The sequence below is a fragment of the Solanum lycopersicum genome, chromosome 12, assembly GCF_036512215.1.
Source record: "Solanum lycopersicum chromosome 12, SLM_r2.1".
Taxonomy (NCBI): domain Eukaryota; kingdom Viridiplantae; phylum Streptophyta; class Magnoliopsida; order Solanales; family Solanaceae; genus Solanum; species Solanum lycopersicum.
In genome coordinates, this window is record NC_090811.1 from 66,562,675 (window position 1) to 66,587,161 (window position 24,487).

General features: G+C 31.5%; 3 protein-coding genes and 1 non-coding gene across 4 annotated transcripts; all 4 read left to right on the plus strand.

Moving 5' to 3' along the window:
- Nucleotides 1-230: 230 nt before the first annotated feature.
- LOC101247504 (B-box zinc finger protein 20) lies at nucleotides 231-3,130 on the plus strand. The gene is made up of 3 exons (XM_004252747.5): nucleotides 231-687; nucleotides 1,314-1,808; nucleotides 2,466-3,130. The coding sequence occupies exons 1-3, from the start codon at nucleotides 502-504 to the stop codon at nucleotides 2,772-2,774; spliced, it is 990 nt and encodes a 329-aa protein (XP_004252795.1). The 5' UTR covers nucleotides 231-501; the 3' UTR covers nucleotides 2,775-3,130.
- Nucleotides 3,131-5,786: 2,656 nt separating this feature from the next.
- Nucleotides 5,787-5,859, plus strand: TRNAE-CUC (transfer RNA glutamic acid (anticodon CUC)). Its single transcript has one exon. It is a non-coding gene; the product is annotated as a tRNA-Glu (tRNA).
- A 3,934-nt stretch (nucleotides 5,860-9,793) lies between these two features.
- Nucleotides 9,794-12,031, plus strand: LOC101261106 (aldehyde oxidase GLOX-like). Its single transcript, XM_004252787.5, has one exon. It carries the CDS (start codon nucleotides 10,033-10,035, stop codon nucleotides 11,743-11,745), a length of 1,713 nt encoding a protein of 570 aa, XP_004252835.1. The 5' UTR covers nucleotides 9,794-10,032; the 3' UTR covers nucleotides 11,746-12,031.
- Nucleotides 12,032-15,699: 3,668 nt separating this feature from the next.
- Nucleotides 15,700-24,487, plus strand: LOC101247799 (zinc finger CCCH domain-containing protein 6). Its single transcript, XM_004252748.3, has 4 exons — nucleotides 15,700-16,091; nucleotides 19,139-19,351; nucleotides 22,837-22,961; nucleotides 23,239-24,487. Exons 1-4 carry the CDS (start codon nucleotides 16,032-16,034, stop codon nucleotides 24,305-24,307), a joined length of 1,467 nt encoding a protein of 488 aa, XP_004252796.1. The 5' UTR covers nucleotides 15,700-16,031; the 3' UTR covers nucleotides 24,308-24,487.

Genomic DNA, 24,487 nt, shown 5'->3' on the forward strand with positions numbered 1-24,487 from the left:
TAAAAAAAAATAATATTTTAAATTATTAGTTAACTTCTTATCTTCGTCAAAGAGCACACTATTTTCCTAGTTGACTTATATATATATATATATATATTTTTATGCGTATTTTAAATATTTTGATTTCAATACTCTGAACTTATTCACATAAATTACAACGAAAGAAAAGAGAATATCTAATTGTGAAGTCAATAGCATAAATAAGTTACAAAGTTAAATCATTACAATACACATAAATTTTAAATCTTAAATCCGCGTCAAACGATATACACATTCCAATATGTTTAATATTTTAAAGATTTATAACTTCCAAATATAGTACTACTAGAGTAGTCAATTACTACAATAAATAATCCTCCTATCTCCTCTCTCTCTTTCTCTCCTCCCATCTTCCTTTCTAAAAACTCTCTATTTCTTTTCTTTTTTTCTCTTTTCACTTATAACAACAATCTTGATCCATTAAAAAAAAAGGATATAATTTGAATTTAAATTTGAATTCAAATGAAGATTCAATGTGATGTGTGTAACAAGAAGGAAGCTATCGTTTTTTGTACAGCGGATGAGGCTGCTCTTTGTGATGATTGTGATCATCGTGTCCATCATGTTAACAAACTTGCTAGCAAACATCAACGTTTTTCTCTTGTTCAACCTTCTCCTAAACAAGCTCCTATGTGTGACATCTGTCAGGTATAACTCGACTTCAAAAGTTTTGATTTTATAATATTTGTTAAATAATAATAATAATAATGTTCATGCCAGCTTTTATACATTTAAGTCATTTAATATGGAGACTTATGTTAGTACAAGTATCTACTATTGGATGGTACTATTTATTAAAGCTTAGGTAGATACAAAGTAAATATGTGATTTGTTGTGAATTTTATCTAACGGTGTGATAACATAGTTAATTATTAGTAATGTCACTATCGACCTTAGTCTTGATATTTTGGTAACTTAGATACCCGATCACTAGTGGCGAAACTAAGTAGTGGTAAAGAGGTTTAAATGAATCCCTCGGTCAATAAACTATATTCAGTAATGCCTCTATCGACCTTAGTCTTGTTTATTTAGATGTTGATCGCTAGTGGTGGAATTAAGTAGTTGCAAGGGGTTCAAATGAATTCCCCTTGGTCAAAAATTGCAAATTGTTGAATCTTCTGACTTTGTCAATGTCTATCACGAACCCTTTCAATTTTAGATCGTGACAAATTTGGTACATAAGATTTTTTTTTAAAAAAAAACCCTAATATTATAACATTTCGTATTTAATTTCACCTTGTTGATGACGGTTTTGCGCTGTTTATGATTCACAGGAAAGGAGGGGTTTCTTGTTTTGTCAACAAGACAGGGCTATTATGTGTAGAGAGTGTGATATTCCAATACACAAAGCAAATGAACACACTCAAAAACACAATAGGTACCTTCTTACTGGTATAAAACTCTCAGCAAACTCTGCTCTCTACTCTGCTCCATCACAATCACAATCACAATCACAATCAGCAATCTCCTCCGCGGATTCGTGTGTTTCAAATTTGAAGTCTAAGGATTCCACTAGTAAGCCTGTTGCTGGTTCTGTGTTTGTTTCTCCCGCGATTATTAGCAACAGTACTAAGGGAGGAGCAGTATCATCCGCTGTGGAATCAGTGAAAGTTGTTAAAGAGAAAGTTGGTGGATGTAATAATAATGTGCAATTTGTGAATGGAGGGGGAAATAACTTAACAAGTAGTATATCAGAGTATTTAGAGATGTTGCCTGGTTGGCATGTTGAAGATTTTCTTGATTGTTCAACTCCTAATGTTTACTCCAAGGTTTGTATTCATGCTTTAGTCTTTTCTATGCATATTTTGACAATTGAGTGTGTTTGGAATGTGTGATTAATTCTTCTAAAAGTTTAATCCGCGAGAGAGAGAGGGGGCACACGCTTATTCATGTGGGGGTTTGATTTCTTTTTATGAGAATAACACGTGGAAACTTTTTTAAATATTGGGTAGGGGTGAGACTCGAACCTATAATCTATGTCTGATCTGATATCATGTTAATAATGTTTGACCTCTTAACTAAAAGTTTAAGCTGCTAGAGAAAGTATACTTTTTTTAACCCGGAGACCCCACAACCTTAAGATTGGAGGTAGAGGGTTCTTATGAGCAACCCCTCTTGTCTAGAGAGAGGACACTTTTATTTACTTAATTATCTCATTGACACGCTCCTTCATGTATGAGCCGGATTCTTTTTTCATGGATCAAGTAGAAATTCTCTTAAACATGGATGACATGTGACTTGTGAGACTCGAGCTTTAGATCTTTATCTGTTCTGGTACCATGTTATATATTGTGTATGACTTCCTCATAGGAAAACTTAAGCAACTACAGAGCGTACTCTTTTATTTATTTAATTATCTCTTCAACGAAATATAAAATATAATGAAAACTTGTTCTTTATCTGTTATTTTTGTTTGTCATTGACAGAATATTGGTGATGAGGATATGTTGTCATTTTGGGATACTGATCTTGAGAGTCAATTTAGTTCATTTCCACCACAAAATGTTGGTATTTGGGTCCCTCAAGCCCCTCCTCTTCAAGAGTCAAAGCAAGAGACTCAGATCCAATTTTTCCCTTCACAAAATTTGAACTTTGGTGGGCAAATTGGTCTAAAAGAATCAAGAGAAGTTACTAATATCAAGTCCAGTAGAAAGTGGACAGATGACAATTCATTTGCTGTCCCACAAATGAAGCCACCTTCTACTTCTTTCAAGAGAACAAGAACTCTTTGGTAGAAAACTCGAACAGTGATCTTTACTAGTATCGTTTTAATTTTATACTGACGTTTCTATGCCAGGATGACACGCAACAATCAAGTATAATCTTTTTTCCCTAACTTGTTAATCACTTTTTTGTCTTTTTTTTTTTTGGTTTAGTTTGACCCTCGATAAATGATGATGAGACTTGTCCTTTTTGCTCTAATACAATTGGCTATGTTGTAGTTCTTAAAATCTCAAAGTTTGTTGTACCTCGTACTAGCTTAGTGCAAGGATCTTTTTGTTGTTGTAAATATCTTTTTTTTCTTTTTGTGAATCCTATGTATGGAAATTTAAATATTAGGTATTGAATATGCGACTGCCAGTTTATCTCAGATCATTTTCTCTTTTTTTTATATTTTTATTAAAAAAAAGTCTTATTACGATTTGGTTTGAATTAAAAATGTGACGATTTAAGAAAAATATTTTTTTTAAAAACTTTTTGGTATGAAATATAAGAAAGGTAGACTAATAAATTGGAAGTCTCTTTACCTTTATCATTGTAACGCCCATGACATAGAGGGTGGACCGATTAGAGCTAATCAACTGTAAGATTTACAAGCTCCTAGACTGATAAGTTTTTAAAAAAATAAGTGTAACATGACAGTTTAATTAAGTTAGTCCCATAGTGAAGCGGGAGAAAAAGATGAAAAACTAATGTTATAATATATAACATAAATTTACATGATACACACTTTTAAACTCGATTATGGAAAACAAATTCGCATGATTTATTAGGTCGAAATGAACCATACAGACCGAAAAGTGAAATCTTGAACAACTACAAGTTTAGTCCCAAATTTTAGAGTTTATTTTACTTTTGATACACAAATTATTGCCTCCACCTACAAAGTGTAATTGTAGACAGGCAGATCCAACATACAAGTAGTGGGTGCACGTTGCATGAAATTATTTGAGTTGATTTTATGGATATTATAAATTTTATAGTATAGTTTTTAGAATAGCCTATTTAAATATTTTAGATAAAAGATAAAGTTATCAAAAATTTCTTGTTTTTGTATTTAGAAAAATATCTAAGATCATCGATAAATAAGTATAATAAAAATTGTCTTGTACATTTATAATTAACTCAATTTAAAAAAATTTCTTCGATGTATAACCAAATTATCTTTTTATAGCTTCATTTTCTTTAATAAAATTCTCTTATTTTATTAACAATATTAAATTTTTCTCCAATTTATATATATATATATTTTTTGTTTATACTCTATGATAGGGGCGGAGCTAAAATACAAATGGTATGTTAAGCCAAATTAGATAACTATTAGTCCAATTTTTGTAAATTTTAAAACTATATTGAATATTTATAAATTATTAATTTAAAATAACTAGAATCTTTCACTCTTATTTTGACACGTCTTTTGCATTTATGGGTCAACCATGTGTAGCACATGAATTTGGTGATGAGATTAATGAATGTTTAATTAATTACAACAGCTTTGTTGAAAATGATTTACTACAATCAAACTTTAGAATTTTTGTTGCTATCGTAACAAATATTTTTTAGCGATAATAAATTAAATATGTGTATAAATATAAAGTACTATTCTTTTTGTTTATTTTTAATTGTCATGTTACATTTTCAAAAGTCGATGACTAATTTCCAACATAAAATTAAATTACATTAAATTGATATTTTAAATAAAAAATAAATATTTAAAAATTATACGAAAAGTACTATACATTTATTTAATTTCTTATAAATCAATATAATAAAAAGATATATCGTAAAATGTTAGGTAAAGTACTTATCGTTTGACTCTAAAAAATGATATCATGACAATTAAAAGTAGAAGTAGATAGTAAAATTTTTACCAATATTAGTTAATTGTCATTATATTCAATATCGCATAGGCTTTAATTAAAAACATTTACAAAAAGTGTTAATTATCACTAAAAATACACATTTAATAATAAGTAAGATATAATTAATTAATTGTCATTAAAAATTATTTCTGATATGAATATGAAGTTTTAAATGAGGCATTGTTTTATATTGTGATATCATTAATAGTAAATTGATGTTAGCATTATTAGTATGAAATATATTCAATCCATCTCAAAATACTTGTCGCATTTTTATTTGACTATTTTAGTCATGTTTATCACACATACTTCTGCATATTAATTATTGTACTTGAACATTGCAATTTGCAATCAGTAGATATTTTCTTATCAATAATAATTTTTAATTAACAAAGGGGTCCATCATGTCATCTATTTCCAAAACAAAAGAATATGTATTTTTATTAACCAATAGAATGAAAAACTTCAAGATTTAAAAATATATTCTAAACAAAAAATGGTGGCATATCACTATCTAACAATAAGATGGCCTGGTATGGTGTTTGAGGATAATATCAAAATTTATAGTATAATAATAATAATAATATAATAATAATAATAATTAAATGCATAGCTAAATATTTAATATTCTTTTTAGGAAAAAGAATAAATATACTTTCAAATTATCGTAAATGATATGAGATATATTTTAGGGACATTGATATCCCTGCTGTCCAAAACTAAAATATATATACCCTTTATATTAACAGACATACACGTGTCATAATTTTATCCACCGACCTGGCTCGGATAGATGAATAACATTGTGTCACGTGTCCTTATTTAGTTTTCTATTAGACTGAAGAGTATATACGTTCTAGTTTTTGGACGACGGGGGCATCAATGTTCGTAAAGTATGAAAAAGGGTATCTGCATATAATTTACGATTGTTCGAAAGTATAATTATCCTTTTTCCCAATTTTTAATATATAAAAATGAACAAATCTAGGAGAAGGCTGGGATTTAACCTCCATTAAAAAGCTTCTCGGTGAAAATTGCTTAAATCCATATAATAATCATGAGATATATTTGATATTCTTATTCAACTTTTAAGATTATTTTGCAGATGGATTGGGATGTGAATGTTATTAGTTATAATTTGTATAAATACAAAAAACTAACAAATCCGTTGTAGTCTAGTTGGTTAGGATACTCGGCTCTCACCCGAGAGACCCGGGTTCAAATCCCGGCAACGGAATTTTTTTATTTTATTTTTGTCGAGTCTTATCGTAAACAACATTTTATATGTATATCGCAAATCGAACATGATGTGTTCAATTAAAGTCATTATACATATTGCCAAAACCCACTTTTCTTGTGGATCATCGGAATTTTTTTATTTTATTTTTGTCGAGTCTTATCGTAAACAACATTTTATATGTATATCGCAAATCGAACATGATGTGTTCAATTAAAGTCATTATACATATTGCCAAAACCCACTTTTCTTGTGGATCATCTCACGAATGCTAGATTATGAGAAAAGCTAGAATTACAAAAGTATACAACAACAATAAAAATAACAAATTTTATAATCTCATGAGTGGAATTTGAAAAAAATAATATGTATGCAGACATTATTTCGACCTTGTAATGATAAGAAGGTTGTTCTCAATAGACTCTTGTCTCGGAGAGAGATAGAAAATGAAACAACAAGAGTCCATTAAGACCATAATTAAGAATTGGGCTAAGAGTTGGCAAAGGACCAATTTGAGGTGGATCAATCATATTAGCTTGCCAGACACTTGGGTTTATTCTTTCTTATATATATATATATATATATATATTCTTTGATAAATTAAAGGACAAACGCTTGCTTATATATTGTTTAACCTTACAGATAAAACATTATTTCGCTACAACAAAAAAATAACTTTTACCGGCATTAAATATTGACATTAACAAAGAGTGCTAAAGTATTTATCGGCATTAGTTAAGTGTTAGTAAAATTAATATCGCTAAAGATTTTAGAGACATATACAAAGAGTAATAATTGTCGCTAAAAATACATATTTAATGGCAATTAAAAAATAATTACCGCTAATGATCATTTTTATTATAGTGTTTCACGGTTGCAATGACTTGTAAGCTTTTAGAGATTAATCTAATGTATTTTATAATATTTTAATCATTCTTTAGACCATAATCTAAAAGGTCCATTAATTTAAAAAAAAAATAGGTTGATTTTCAATTGTTGGTCTATACTCACTCCACATCCAACTTACTAGTTAAAAAATCATAAATATCTATGAACTTTATCGCAAAATTATCTCCATTTCGCTTGTAGTTAACAAAATCTGTCGTTATGAGTTTTATTGTTAAACTACGAAATTTATCTATCGTTAAATTTAATTTTTTTTTAGCAATATTAAGATCCACTAAACTTGATCAACATTATTTAGACACTTCACCAAACCTCCCATAGAACAAATGAATAGTCAAAAGTATCATTTGGGGCCTTAAGTAGTTTCTTCATGTGAACAAAGAGGTTTAATTAATTTGCCAAAATTAAATTGTCTAATTAATTAGCATGCAATGTATCTTCAACTAATGTTATTAAGGTTATTGTGCATTAAAAGAACTTTGAAATTTTTAGTTGAAAACCTTCTTTTGCATGCATTTTTTTCTTCCCATTCGAAAATAACTTTAACTTAAACTTTCTTTTTTCTTCATTTCTTTGCGTTTCAAATTTGTTTACATTCTCACAACAACAACAACAAGAATCAGTGTAATTAATTTCATAAACTTCTTATGCATGCATTTTTTCTTCTTCTCATTTGAAAATTCCTTAACTTGAACTTTCATTTTTTCTTCACTTCTTTACGTTTCAAATTTGTTTACTTTCTCACAACCACATTAACAAAAATATATTCAGCGTAATATCATGGGATATGAGAGGATGGTGGGTATGCTTCTACGTTGTAAAAGTAATCGTATTTCGTAGAGAGGTTGCTTTTGATACCTAGTTCAACTAAAATATATTAATTGAAAACACATATGAAAAAGAAATAAAGTAACATAGGTATCATATTATTATTATTTTTAATTATTTTGCATTCTTATTAAAAAGCTAAATTTAGAACTTTGCAAAGTCAAGAATTTTTCTCTTTATTTTAGTATGTCATTAGCAAGAAGGCACCGAAAGATCAAAAAAATACAGCCTTTTTTTCTGTATATTATGTATCACTAAATAGAATATTTGGTGTACAAGCCAACCCCTTTTTTTTTATTTTCTTCATGCCCAAGCATTTCATTCACATTTTTTTATTATTATTTTAATTATTTTTTAAAAAAAACTTTTATCGGTATGCCTTAATGGGAATGCCTTATGGTCCTTCGGATGACTTAGTTGGTTTGGAGCAAATGACTCTAGATCGATTCCCTTCAATGCCTTTTGAGTTTTCTAAGAAAATATAAATTCCATACGATTTTAATTTGTATCAATCACAACTCCCGTTTTGAACTTAAAAACAAATACAATACTACCTTCTTCTTTTTTTTCAAATTTTATAATTTTTATATTCAAACACCTTCTCAGATCTAATATTCGATATCCACATTGAAGCTCAATTAATTAAATTTCTTTATCACATTTTTTTTTTCATTTGAAAGTTCAACCCCGGACAATTCTAGGCATACTATAATCATATCTGACTTTTTCTAACTTAAAATAATATTTGAAAGATGAATTAATTCAAAACTTTTTTGAATAATGAATATAATAGTTAGGGTTGCGTTCGTTCGGGATTGTGATAAAGTGATAAGTATTTTTTCGTTCTTAATCAGAGATCTCAAATTCAAATCCCCTTCTATACAAATTATCTTTTTAAAGGAACACTTTATCTAACGTACTAAACGATCCGTAAATGTGTTATTTTTTTCAACGCGCAGATGATTAAATATGTGGCAAGCTAGCTTATTTAGATAATTCCATGTTAATTATCTTCATTACATATACTTGATTGGCTAATTGTTTGTTTAGAACACAAATCCACATTAATTGAGACTTTGACTTATGTGATGAAAAAATGAGAATAGTAGTTAAAAAATTTTGATTATCACTTACCAATTACCATAAACTTATAAGTACCAATTTAATATGATAATTAAGGCCAATAACAATTGCAAAAATATATATTATCAATAATTCATTTTACACCACAAAATTCAGACTTTAATTGCTTGTTTGAATTGTCTTTTGATTTTTGTTCAATATCGACTTATTTAATTGTATTCTTTACTCTTTTAAAATATTTATGACAATATATTTTTGAAATCAAATAATATAGGTTTTGATGCACCTATTATGCACCTCTAACTTTTTTGAAAGAACGAACGCTTCCGATAAACTCAATATTTGAACAATTTTATCTTTCTTTTATATTTATTAAACTTTTAACATTATCGATATGTATTTGAATCAAATATAAAAAAGTAAAAGTAAAAGGAAGTATGTAAGCATGTTAAGTTAATTCAACTGAATGGTAAAGGTATATATTCCTCGAATATAAATGTATTTATACTGTTCAAGTATCAGATGTTAAAAGTAACAAATAAAAATATATAACATATTGAAATGATATTTTTAAATTAAACTATTAATAAAAAATATATTCATTAAATTTCACATATTTTGAATATATTTTAACCCTTTTTATTATATATATAGTATATAGTCATGTGGTAAATAATAAAGTAAATACATGCATCAGCAGGTGGATCCACAGAGACAACTACTTATTTCATTCATGTGAAAATATTTTGTCTTCTTATTCTACTTTTTTTAATCAATTTGTGAATATAAATTTTCCATAAAATTAATTCATTTTCATTAATTTTATATACACACACTTAATTACAAAAAATACCTATATCCTCAAGGACTAGTTTAAAACTTTAAATTATATTTTCAATATATCAAAATATATATAACTTAAATATTTACGTATAACTATCATTTAAGTGATCAATGGAGCAAAAATCGTTTAATACCTCAATTGTACATAAAAGTTGATATTAACGACGTGTCATAAATATTTTTTTATCTGTAATCAAAAGTTTCAAACTTGAAATTTAAATATAAAATCACTGAGTCGTTGATTTTACTCTTAACAAAATATAAAATTAAACGTTATCGAACATCGAGCGAAAACCAAAACCTCAGGCTTTTGCTTGCTTGCTTAGCTTTGAGGTACTAAAAACATATCCTATAAATAAAGGACATCCATTCCTCAAAACTTTTATTAACCACACACACACATCCCAAAGTCTCACAACCAAGAAAATACACCTCTATTACATTATTACACACACACACACACCTTTAATATAACTTTTTGTCATAACTCGTCACAAAAAAACACAACTCATTATGAAGAAGAGTACTAGTACTAGCAACAATATTCTTTTCTTCATACACCCACACATATTTCTACTACTACTACTACTACTCCTATGTCAATGGTGGAGTTTCGCTTCCGCCGCGGCTGCTGCTCCTAGCAGCCAGGGCGGAAGCTGGAACGTGCTACTGTCAGACATTGGAATTTCCGCCATGCACATGCAACTTCTCAATAACGACAGGGTCGTCATGTTTGATCGTACTGATTTTGGCATGTCTAACATCTCGTTACCTGATGGAAAATGTAGGTACGATCAGAATGACACTACGTTGAAAGTCGACTGTACTGCTCACTCCGTAGAATACAACGTTGCTAGCAACTCGATACGTCCCCTCATGGTCCAAACCGATGTTTGGTGCTCCTCGGGTTCCGTGTTCCCCGACGGTTCGTTAGTTCAAACCGGTGGATTCAACGATGGTGATAAAGTCGTAAGAGTTTATAAGCCTTGTAGTAATTCAACTACTAATAGTACGTGTGATTGGGAAGAAATACAAGGTGGATTAATTCAACGACGATGGTATTCGACCAATCATATTTTGCCAGATGGCAGACAAATTATTATTGGTGGTCGTAGGGCTTTTAATTATGAATTTTATCCCAAGAGTGCATCGGCAAATAATTCATATAGTTTGCCTTTTCTTGTGAAAACAAATGATCCAAATAAAATAGAGAATAATTTATACCCTTTTGTCTTCCTTAACGTGGATGGTAATTTATTCATTTTCGCGAATAATCGAGCTATATTATTCGATTATATGAAAAATGTAGTATTAAAAAATTACCCAGAAATACCAGGTGGTGATCCGAGAAATTATCCGAGCACTGGTTCAGCCATTCTTTTACCGTTGAAGAATTTACAAGCACAAGAAATTCAAGCTGAAGTGCTGGTTTGTGGTGGAGCCCCGAAAGGTTCGTACACTAGTGCTCTAAATGGTAATTTTTCGGGTGCATTGAGTACTTGCGGGCGAATCACTATAACCGACCCGAATCCACAATGGATTATGGAGACCATGCCATTGGCTAGGACAATGGGTGATATGGTAATTTTACCCAATGGGAATGTCTTGATCATTAATGGAGCCGCCACGGGTACAGCTGGATGGGAATGTGGTCGGGACCCAGTTTTAAAACCCGTGATTTATCGACCCGATAACCCGTTTGACTCTCGATTCGAGATACAAAATCCAAGTACCATACCCAGGATGTACCATTCAACTGCAGTTTTACTCAGAGATGGTCGAGTTCTTGTTGGGGGTAGTAATCCACATATATATTACAATTTCACCGGAGTTTTTTTCCCAACCGAGTTAAGTTTGGAGGCATTTTCACCGCCTTATTTGGATTCGGTATCTGAGTACTTACGTCCACAAATCACCTCTCCTGCTTCGCAACATGCAATCGGGTATGGGCAACGAGTGCCCATACGATTTAAGGTTGCGGGGCGGGTGGATATAAATTTGGTCACGGTAACAATGGTTGCACCTGGATTTAACACACATTCATTTACGATGAATCAAAGATTATTGGTGTTAGTAAGTGAAAACGTGAAATTAATTGGGAAAAATGCCTATCAAATCAATGTGGTCACTCCAAATAATGCTAAATTAGCTCCACCTGGTTATTATCTTTTATTTGTGGTTCATCAAGATATACCAAGTGAAGGAATTTGGGTCAAAATTCAGTGAACATATTTTTATATTTTTATTTTTATTTTTTGTCTTTTTTTCTTCTTTCTTTCTTCCTACACACATATAGGAAATTAAAAAACATTAAAAAATTTCTTTATAGGTTATTATTTTTATATTTATGTTGGTTATAACATTTTTTTTTTCTTTTTGGGACATGGTGTAATTGTAATTTGTAAGGATATTCATAGGTCTTGATTGTTATGATTTAATGAAAATATTAATTACAATTTTTACGATAGAGGTGGATCAAATCGAAATAAATAAGATGGAATTGTTTGATTCATGTGAGATATTCAAAATTAAATTTATAATTTATTTGACTAAAGGTATATTTTATCATATCACATGCAATAACTTGTTCTTATTTAATCCCACCTCTCACATGATATATTACTATAGGAATTATAACATATTCTAGAACTGTAATTTTAAAATAATTTAATTCACGAATCGAACATACCGTATTAAACCAAATGAGTAAAGTGTAAATACTTAAATAGCTTGTCTTATTCTTTGTATTTTGAGCTTTATCAAGATCCAAATCAAAGTTGGATCTATTTGTATTTGTAGATCTATTGAACTTTAGTATGTTTTTTGCTTTCTCTTCTTAATACTCCTATATAAAATAATTGTAAACAAATTTAAAGTTCTAAAGCATTAATAATAAAATTAGTTTAATGAAATATATCTTTAATTACAAAAATGCAAATTGATATAGACCAAATAATACTAAACGAAACAAGTAATTTTTAGAGCGTGCACTAATTAATTGCAGTCTAATAAATAAATCGCTTATAAAAAACTATTTGTGCCATGTATTTTACTAAGCGAACAAAATAAAACAAAGAAGATAGTATCTAAATACGTAAAGCTAATTTTTCAAAAATATATTATTTGTATTCGTATAAAATATTAGTTAATTTCAATATTATATACTCCGAATCAAACCAGATAAATTAGAAAAGAAAAATAAAAGAAGGGAGGTTAGAACTAAAGGCTAGTCACGGGCCATATAATGAAGAAGATGGGTCACGGGCCAGAAAATGTAATAAACAAGTTGTCTTCATTAGTCTTCACGACCATAATTGGTTTAATTACACGGATAATTTTAGTAACTCGGTTAATTAGAAGATACATGAGACTATGTTATGTAGATCAATAAGACGTATGCTTCATGTGTCGGAGTTTATGTATTGCTCAGTACTGTATAAAAAGTGTGGTTTTACATTCCGGTCTAGTTTTTAAAAGATTCTGTTGGGATTTGCTTTAGGGCTTGCCCTGGGACAGAAGCTCAAGCAAAACGCCTCGAGATTCAAGTGCGGGCTTATTCTGTAAGACTTGCACCCTAAGCGCCTAATTGTACGCCCTAAGCACGCTCAATGCTCGGGGCTCGCCAGATAGATCTTACACAAATTATGTGTTAAAATTTTTAGTTAACATTGTTGACCCTCATAATTCTTGAATAAATACATGATACTAACTAATTTTTTAATCTATAGAGATAAGAAGAATGAGAATAACTCAAATAACAATTTTTGGTATCACATCTTCACTATTTGATAACATTATGAAGACAATTGTTTAGTACGTTAATATTTCTTCTATAAATACGTGACGATATTGTACTTTTTCGCTAATTATTAATCGTCATGATTAAATGAGAGAGGTATGTTGCTGTTCTTATTGATATTGATCAATGTGGACTAGGAACATTGATCCTTTAAATCTTCCCCCAGTCTTCTTTTCATGCTCATACGCAAGCAACAATAACATAATCTTACAGGTAGGTTTTCGAGAGCCGGAAAATATACGTAAATTTTATCTATACCTCGAAGGTATTGGGGTAGATATATTGTTTCTAGATTTTTTAATTTTTACATTTGGCTCAAGTGTAACAAATTAAAATATATTTATGGGATAATTGTATATAATAACAAACTAATAACCTAAAATAAATGGAGTAGCTACTGCTTGATTTAATTGTGCCTTATAGTAAACATTCGCCAAAGTTTGTCAGTCACCTCTCTCCCAAAAATCTCGCTCGCCATTCTCCCTCTGCTCGCCTCTCTCGCTTTATACAACAGAAGTGTATAAATTGTGTTTCTGTTTTGTATAAAGCAAGAGAAATTGTATATACACATGCAAAAACATATATTATCTTCATGTTATATACTTAATTATACAATTTACAAATATTTTACTTCGACTAAATTGTATACAAATGCAAAATTCATACAAATATTGCAACGAATAAGGCCAGTGAATTATACAATTGCAGTGAAATACAATTTTCTCCCGCTTTATACAACAGAAGTGTATAAATTCTGTTTCTGTTTTTGTATAAAGCGAGAGAAAAACATATATTTTCTTCATATACTCTTAATTATACAATATACAAACATTTTACTTTGATCGCAAAGCAAATTTTATACACATATTGCGGCGAAATAGGCCAGCGAAATATACAATTGCACATTATACAATTGCAGTGAAATAGGCCAGCGAATTATACAATTGCAACGAAATAGGCCAGCGAATCATACAATTGTATATGTATAGCGAGACTACCGAATTATACAATTTTGGCCAGCGAATTATACCATTGTATATGTATGGCGAATTATATAGTTATATATTTGTTATGAAGCGCAATTATACAAACTTTGCTATAACATACAAATATAAACTTTTTATTTGCTATATGTGAAAGTTGTCCAACAACTATATTTAACTATTCCATTAGATGGGCTTCTTTGGGTGCTAGGCCCAATATTGAACTATATTTTTCATGTGTTCTAATCTATATTTTGGGCTTTACATTTTGGCTACCAAGTAAATACATATAGTTTTGGTTAATCAAATAAAAATAGGAAAAATTGTATATAAACGACAAACTAATAAATCAAATTAAATGTTATAATCTCACTTTAATTTAATTGTGTCGTGTAGCAAATTGTTTGTCAGTCACCTTTCTCCCCCAAACTCTCACTCGCCACTCTCCCTCTCTCGCTCGCTCGCTCTCCCTTTATACAAACATAAATGTATAAAATGTGTTTGTGTTTGTATGAAGCAAGTTTATATATATATATATATATATATATATATAACTTGCTTCATATATATTCGTTCCTGTCTCTCTCCTCTCCCATATCTCGCTCGCCACCCTCGCCTCTATCGCTAACGAAACGTAAAAATTGTGTTTCTGTTTGTATAAAGCGAGAGAAAATTGTATATACAAATGCAAATACATATATCTTCGTCCTATACACTTATAACTATACTATATAATATTTCCCTGCCCAATTTTCTTTTGTCTTTCTCTCTTTCTTCTTTTAAACATACACAAAATATACAATTGATTTGTATACAACTGCTTTCTTTTGTATATGTATAGCGAATTATACAATTGGTTCTTTGTATATGTATAACGAATTATTCATATTTATCTTTGCTATGGAGCGCAATTATACAAACTTTGCTATAACATACAAATATAAATTTTATATTTGCTATATGTGAAAATTGCTTATAAAAATATTTGAAATTAAGTTACGGGAATAATTACACCAATTATTTGATAATCCGATCTTCATATTCCCAATCACACCAAACAAATTGAAAAAAGTAAATTACCAGTGTACTACTCTTTCTATCTCAATTTACAAGACACACTTTCTTTATTGTCATTTTCTTAATAAGATGATATATAACTTACTTGAGATCATTAATTTAAAAAAAAATAAAAAATTTTTAAACTTTACATCTAATTAAATTACATCACATAAATTGAGACGAAAATAATAGACACATGCATACATACAAGTAAATATATATTTTTTTAAAAATATTATTTAAAATTAAGAAAAAATAGAAAAGGAATACAGGCTGACAAGTTTTTTTTTTCTTTTTCTTTTTCCAGTAATATAACAGTGAGTGAACAGTTCATAATTTATTTATTTTTTCTTTTAAAATAAACAAAAAGGGGGCACAGAAAAAAAAATTAAAAAAAAATTCAGAGGAATTAGGGTTCTTATTTAGGGTTGCCTTTTGATCTCTGTTCCTCTTTTTTTTTTTTTCTCTCTTTCTCTTCTCTCTGTTAAGTAAAATTTACTTTCATCGGAAAAATCGTTTTCTTCAAAATCGGATCAAAATTTAGCTGATTTTTTAGGGTTTTTGGAGCGAATTTTGACGATAAAATCACTGTTAATCCTATTGGCTTTAAGGTTTTTTTATATTTGAGAACTGAATCGAATCGAATCGGAATTTTTTTTGTATTTGTAAATATGCGAGGACGGGAGAAATCGAAAAGGGTTACTTGGGCTTCAGATGATAGTCTTTGTCAGGTATAATTTATGTAAAGATCCGTAATTTTCATAGTTTATTGATGTAATTGTATTGAATAACCCTAAAAAAAAAAAGGAAAATTTAACTGAGTTGGGAACTGATGAACTCTAAAGTGTTGATAAACCTTTTTGTTTTGATGAATTTGATTGTTGTGATACAAAAGAGGTTTTTTTATAGCCAAGATTGGATTGAAATGGGTTAAAAGTTGGGAATGGGGTTGGTTGATTCGTATAGTCCAATCTAGGTCTATTTTACACTCAAGATTGGAGTGAAATGGGTTAAAAGTCGGAATTGAGTTTCGTGATTCATAGAGTCCAATTTAGCTCTATATAACACCTAAGATTCGAATGAAATGAGGTGAAGTTTGAATGGAGTTTGATGATTCATATAGTCTAATCCAACCAGTAAAGTTGCGTCTATGTGACTAGGAGTCACGTGTTCAAGCCGTGGAAACAACCTTTTGTAGAAATGCAATGTAAGGCTGTATACAATAGACCATTGTGGTCTGACCTTTAGCTGTAGTCCCGTGCACTGGACTCCCCCTTTTTTATAGTCCACTTCAAGTTAGTTAGGGAATGAAGCCTGGTTATTTTTGTTATTGTATTATTCTCAATTGTTAAGTTTTATTACTGTTAGTCAAGTTAAATTGAGTGATATGGGGAATAATGTGGAGTTACTTTCTCGATACTTGTTTTGTATGTTATATGTTTAAGACATTGCTAGAATTTAGTAATTCTGGAAACTGGAATCTAATGTTAAAATTTTGAAGCCAGACTATCTTAGTCTTGTGGGGTAGTTGATTGATATATTCTTTGACTGACAAATAGAATACTAATTTTAGCCGAAAGAGATAGCTAAACTACTTTATTAAGTTTGAAACCAAAGAATCCTGTAATATGTGTTGATAAAATTTTCTCAAGTGCACTCGTCCAAAAACAGAGGAAGAAGGGAAAAGGTTGATGCAGTTCCAAATTTTAGTGAAATTATACTTGTAAACAGAAGGAGAGAAATAGGAGAGATTTTGAAGGGGTTGGAGCTAAGCTTTGGTTAATTGAAGAGTGGTCTCTGATGTCTTCATTTTCTTTTGGTTCACCCATTGGGTCTCTTTTGGAGAGAACCATATTTTGTAGGTTCCTCTCTTTTTGGTATATCTCTTGTTTACGGCCAAGTTGGCTTGTAAGTATCAATGAAATCTTTTACTTGATAAAAAAATAAATTTTACTTGTAAATTTGTTCTACTTTGTGAACATATTCAGAGAGTTTTTGTGAAGACAGTTGCAGGAGAATTTAATGACAGAAATCAGCGCAAGGCACAAGCTCATTGAAAAAGATGAAGAAGATACATATTCCCAAGTTTCTTCTTCATCATCTTTTTTTTTTTTAAAAAATAAAATGTTAACGCCTAGTGGTTGTGTTAGCAGCTTGTGCTCACCTTGTCCACCAAGGTTTTGATGAAACAAGAATTCTTGATGTCTTAGAAGATGAAGTATTGACATTAAGAATTTTTGTTTCATCAAAACCTTGGTGGACAAGGTGAGCACAAGCTGCCAACACAACCATTAGGCATTAACAATTTTTTTTAAAAAAAGAAGATGATGACTCTTTAGTCAAGTCATTATTCAATAATGTTTTCCAGTGAAAGATAGGGTCTTATGTATTTTATTTCACGTGGCCAAAAGGCATGTTAATTAGCGCGTAGGTGGGTTAGAGGCTGTCTTGATGACAAATGATGCATAATGGTCTACTGTAGTTTGACTTATGTTATCAGAAGTCATGCAGAGGAATCATGTTGGGATGTTTGGGGATATTTGTTTTATTTGTAGAAGAAGAAAAACAAAAGGTCCAGTTAAATCAACCAAGTATGACAACATGATCATCTAGTCTTTTTGCTTTACAATGTAAAGGTCTCACATCGAATATAAATCAAGGACAAAGGGGTAAAAGAAGCATAGGGTAGAGAGCAGGGGAAAGGTGCTAAAACTACCAATGATAAGCTTGATTGGGCAGACCCGATTCAGCACTATTTGAGAAGAGTAATAAAATTTTATCTTGATATGAATGTTATGGCCAACAATCATGAATCAAAAACTTCAATTTTTCCATGAAAGCAAGTAATGTCTACCCTGTCTTCTTTAAGTTTGTCCTTGATTTTCTATTTCATTCAGCTTTCGTTCTCTATTATGGTAGAGGATGTTTGGTTAAGCTTATATGCTGATCAAATTAGATCAAAAGTACTTTTTTATTCATTTATGCATTTGGTAAACTCCAACCATAAGTTGGTCACCTCCAAGGCTCCAACTTATGGCTTTTTTAGATTAAATGGCGCTTTTCATTTTACCAAAAGCTTTTATTTTATCTCTAATAATATTTTTATTATTCTGAAAATATCAAAATACTATGACATATTGATCATTTTAACAGAATTTTCTTATCAGCACTTTTCTAACCACTCATTGGTGGCTTATTATTAGTTTCACACTTCTATCCAAACACGTAACTTCTTATTTATAGAATCAATTTTAATTCCAAAAATTGCTTTTCAATACTTGATGCTGAACTACTTTCAATCAGCTAAACGAATGAGCTTGTAATATACTTATCCAAAAAAGATGGTAATATGCTGCTTTCTGATCTTGTTTTCGATCTGTTTGCTCATCTCCTTGATTAGCAGGGACTTATCCAGACTTTTTTTGAAGCTGAAAATTAATTCAAAACTTAGAGGCTTTGCCCGGGCTTATCCAGATCTTTTAAATGTAATTCTGTTAAAAATTAAACTTCCATTAGTTTGAAGGATCAAGTATCAAATGTTTCAATTAATTGAAGGCTTATTGTGCTCAGATGAATAATATAAGGACTAAAACTGGGATGATGCAATAATAGAAAGACTAAATCGCTATTTACCCTTTGATGAATGATATCTTTTGGCACAAATTTTAATCAAATCTTTTTCTCTGTATGGGATGTATATGTGTTGGGATATATATGTATTGATCGACTGATGCTGCCAAATAGAATGCATTTACTGAATAGATCTTTCTTTTGATAGGTAAAACTTTTCCTGTCTGATGATTCCCCTTCCCAAGTTGGATTAGGAGGAGCTCAAGATCATCTCCAAGCAAAGATATCATTGCCTTTGCACGCAGGTCTTTTGGTGTCTGATGATAATTTACCACCAGGCTTTGAGGGTGCACAGCCTGCAAGCCTCTGGAAGAATAAAGTAGCTCAAATCCCTGTAATCAAATGGAGGCGTCCTCCCTCTGTAAGTTGCACTTTTTAAATTTCTTACTCGTATTTTCTGAGGTATTATTTTATTTGTTAACACTATTTAGGATGTTAGTAGTATGATTAATAGTTGGACTTTTCCCTCGTGAAAATGAATGAACCAAATGCTCAGTGATAGCTTTGGCCAGTTTGACTTTTTGTCATGTTTAAAAATGAATTTATAGTCTACTGATCAAGGGGAATAAAATAACATATAGTCAATCCACTACTAGTTTAGTATTGGGGCGTAGAATTTGTTTATTTTGAATATAGATTTTGCTCGGAAATTTTCAGAATTTATGAACATTGCTTTAATATTAGTTGGTAAAAGAAAAATAAGGTACTTTACTTTCTTACTGTAATCTTACGTATCAAAAAAGCTGAATGGCTGAGTTGAGTTTGTTGCCAGTTCAATATAGAGGAAAGAATGCAAATGAAGAGAAGTCTTTCTATTTGATTATTCAAAAGCAGCCTATAAAAAAACTGACTTATAGGACACTAAATGAATCTATCTCGCATTGCTCCTTTTATATACAGGCCGTAGTGTTGAAACTTCCAGACAAATAAATGATTTAACGAACTAACAGAAATCCCGCGTAGCTCTCGTGAAGTCTATTACTATTAGACAAGGTAGACTGAGGCAAAGCCCTATTTGTTTGTCTCTGTCAAAGACCTTATATTTGATAAGGAAAATCTCTTGCTAAGTCTGTTTTTGACCCAATATACCCGTTTAAAACATTGCTTGGAAGTAGGAGCATGATAATGTCTAGCTGGCCATCCATTAAAACTCGAAAACAGAGATACTTTGAATAAAAACTGTAGGAAATAACCATTGGATGATTAAGATAAAATAATTGCCAAAGCTGTTTCAAAAAATAAAAAAATAAAAAAAATGCCGAAGTTGCTTACCTTTTCACTTTCAGCAAGGAAAAAAGAAGAGACAAAACACTTGCCAAGTATCAGCTTGGAGTTCATAGTTTCCAGCTCTAAGCCATCTAGGGATGACAACGGGTTCGCGTGGATGTGGGACAGGATGGGTTTAAGGCTATACGAGGCGGGGCGGTTTTAAGGTTGTGCAGGGTGGGGAGGGATGGGGTGAGTTGAAGTGGTTTTTTAAAAACTAATGTGGGGCGATTTGAAGTGGTTTTTTAAAAAACTAATGCGGGGCGAGTTGCGGGTCTAATGCGGTTTTATGCAGGTTCTAAATTAATTTTAACTTTCTTTTAAGAGTGATAGAACATTATTTATTAAGATAATTTCTTTAAAGTTACTTAAATATTTAGGATAGTAAATGAAAATGGTTCAACGAAAACTAATATGGTTTCTTAGATGCTTCTCAATTGACCTCTAAACAAATAAAATGAAAGTCATCATCTATTAAACTAATATAGCTTAATGTGAAAATAAATTTATTTTTAGTACCGGATTTAATTAAAAAAATAAAGTATTAAAAAATTTATGCGGGGCGGGTTGGAAATGAGAATAATAATAATTTTTTTACGGGTTAAGCTCAACATTATTTATTTAGAGTGATAGAACATTATTTGTTAAGATAATATCTTTAAAGTTACTTAAATATTTAGGATAGTAAATGAAAATGGTTCAATGAAAACTAAAATGGTTTCTTACATGATTCTCAATTGACCTCTAAAAAATAAAATGAAAGTCATTTTCTATTGAACTAATATAGCTTAATGTGAAAATAAATTTATTTAGTATCGAACTTAATTAAAAAAATAAAATATTAAAAAGTTTATGCGAGGCGGGTTGGAAATGAAAATAATAATAATTTTTTTACGGGTTAAGATCAGCCCCCCACCCCCAATATCTAAAGCCATCTGGGGATGTATGCGGCAACAGAGGATTTGAGGTCATCTGCATTTCTTTTAATATTATTCAAGTTATAAGAGAAACAAAAACATCTATCAAAGTTGAGAGATTTAGAGAAGTATAATACTAGTATATATGTAAAATCATGCAATATTCTTAATGATTATTTGATAATAAGAAATTCAAATAATTAGGATGGTTTCCTCAATCTAATTCATGTAGTTAAAATTTCTTTTCTTGTGTAGTTGACATTTGTTTTTATGTCACCTACTGTTAATTAAATCTTTTATGAAGGAGCTTCTTATATGATGTAACCTACTCAATTGAATAAAACTTTCTCTTCTTCTTTTCTCCTTTTACTACTTTATGAGAAACACTTGATGTGTGCTGTCAAGCAGTGTGCAATTCCGTCAGTCCCAATTTGTAGGTGCCAGTTGACACATAGCTAAATATGCAAAAATTGACTAAGTTAACTTCCTATTGAATATGCAACAGAACCTGCAGCTCCTGGAAAAGCATCTCATTAAAGGAAAAATGCAATATTATTATTAGGCTTTTAAACTTTTTTTTCAAGGTTTCAGTTCTTAACAGGGAAAAAAAGCCAACTAAATTGGGATTCAGGGAGTAATATATAGAAGGGGATGAAAATAGGGAAATGTATCTCTCACCCAAGGATCCACCAAAATACAAATAGATGAGTTTCCACCTGTTGAGCCATTTGAAATAAATGAGTTAATACTTCGATACAGATTCCCATATACAACTTGGATAACTTTTCTCCAGATAAGTATGCTCAACTTGGATAAGGTTAGATTTTTCCCCTTATTTATGATATTGAGGATTCATACACTCGGCCCAACCCGAACTAGCTCGGTATTGCGGTGTAATTCTACTCACTTTGAGTAAGGCTATGAATTGATTTAGCAAATAATACCGTTTAAACCTTTAGAAATTTTTCTTGGTGTAACTTTCCCAGGAAGGAAATGCATTTCAAACCCACATATATCCACATTCCTCCTTATACCTGCTAAACATTTCCCAATATCATTGGTTTTCTCTTATTGGTTCCTTTTCAAACAAAATCAAATGATAACCTCTTGTTCCTGAAAGCATTCTCTTTGAATCCAATCAAAGGTCTCATAGAGAGATGCTGAGGAGAGAAGCACATTTGTAGTTACTCCATCCTTCTAGAAATTTTTGTCGAGAGGAACGGACAAAAAGTGGCAGAGCAAAACAAAAAAGATTCCATATTACATCTGAGATTGTTTACTTGATTGTAACTATATGGAGATATTGGAGATATATGTTGAGTTAGGACCTGCTGGGTCCCTAAACTATGTTGATTTACAAGAGGTGCAGAAATTGAAATGAACAATTGATAGGCTACTGGCGTTGGATGTTCATGTGCCAATTTAAAGTTGAGTTGATAATTTCACTTAAACAGTACTGGTTTGGGTGTGTGTCCTGGGGGGAGGAGCTACTTATACATGCTCTGTAAGATTTTGAGGCATGCGTTCTTTATTTTGAGCATTCTGGCATTTTATTTCCTCTCTTTCTGTAATTTTATTCTCTTTTTTCCTTCTCACATATTTGCACACATGAAGTCATAGCATCACTGTACTAGTTGCTAACACTTCCCTTGATTTTTGACAGTTTGTGTTGGATACAAGTTGGCGAGTCGTTGCTGGTGAAGAAAGCAATGACATGGAGGTTCAGAAACAACGGGAGATGAGAGTTCTCGAAGCAATTTATCCACGTGAATCTTCCATTCCTCCAAAGTATGATTCTTCATTCTTGTAGGATTCTTTTTTCTTTCTAGCCTGTTCTGGTAATGCATTGTTGTGATGAGAGTCTAAACAGCCTCTCTACCTCACAAAGGTAGGGGTAAGGTCTGCGTACATCCTACCCTCCCCATACCCACTTGTGGGATTACGCTGATTATGTTGTTTGTTGGTTTGTTCCTTCTAAAAGCATTTTTTAAAAATTCCTTTTCCATTGATCTTGTTTTAGTTCTAGATGTTACTTCTTTTAAATTGTTCTTTTTTCCCCACGCAGTCCTTCTATGGGTCCTGGAGATGAAACCCTTCATAATGATCAGCACACACCAGTTGTACCCTTAACACCTGTTGAAGAGGAGGAGGTAGCAGATCCTTCATTTGGCACTGCTGTACCTACTAATGGTGCCAGCTCAACGGCCCAGGTAATGCAGTCAGGAGTTCCCTTGGGCAATAGAAGTGCCGGAAATAGCCTTCCAGTCCATGGAATCTCATCACCGGGAGGTGTTCCTGGCTTGGGGCTTGATGCTGTAGCAGAAGCTCAGGCAGCTTTAACTGCATTCATGGCAGACAGTGGCCAGGGAAATCTGATTGATCGCGATCTGCTTATAAAAATTTTGAGTGACCCGAAAATTGTTGGGCAACTGGTTACACACCAAGGAGTAGGCACCAGCTCCCATAGCGTGCCAGCTATGAATACCCAAAGCATATCTGCTGCTAATCTCATGCCCAACGCAAGGCCACAGGCATCAAGTATTGCTGCTCCATCTCAACCTGTAGTTAGTCGAGCCAATCCATCTTTCTATCACTCAGGTAGGACAGATCCTCCTCCAGTTCAAGTCAGTAGAACAGAACTAGTTATCCCCTCGATGGCAGGTGCTACAAACGGCCCCTTCCACTCTGCTCCAAGTAGAATAGGACCCGTTTCCGGTTTGAGGCCTCGTATACCCGAGGCCATGTCAGCTCCTTTACCAGCTCCAGTAGCAACTATGTCAACACCTACTTCCTCTATGCCAGCACCTGTAGCTAGGGACATCAACTATTACAAGTCTCTCATTCAGCAGCATGGAGGAGAAAGGCAAGAAACATTACCACCACAATATAACAACCACCGAAACAACCAACAGTTAGGTTCAGTTCAAGAATCACAAAATAGCTACAATTCAAGAGATTCAAAACCTAAGATAATGAAGCCTTGCATCTATTATAATAGTTCACGAGGATGCCGGCATGGCGCCAACTGTGCGTATTTGCATGATGCATCTCCCCAACAGAGGGGGGTGGGTAGCTTGCCAGAGGTCCAAAGTTCAAAGAGAATGAAAATGGATAGGGAGATTACTGGTACATAATAATGCAGCTTGGCTCTTCTCTGTACATTAAAATTTTTTCTCAAGGGAGGAATTGCTTGTTTGCAACTTGGCCATTTTTGCCCCCTTTTTTTCCTCCATTCCCCTACAATGAGTCAACTTCATTAAATATTTTACTTATGGTTCTAAATTTCAATTACAATACAACTTTCTTCTCTGCTA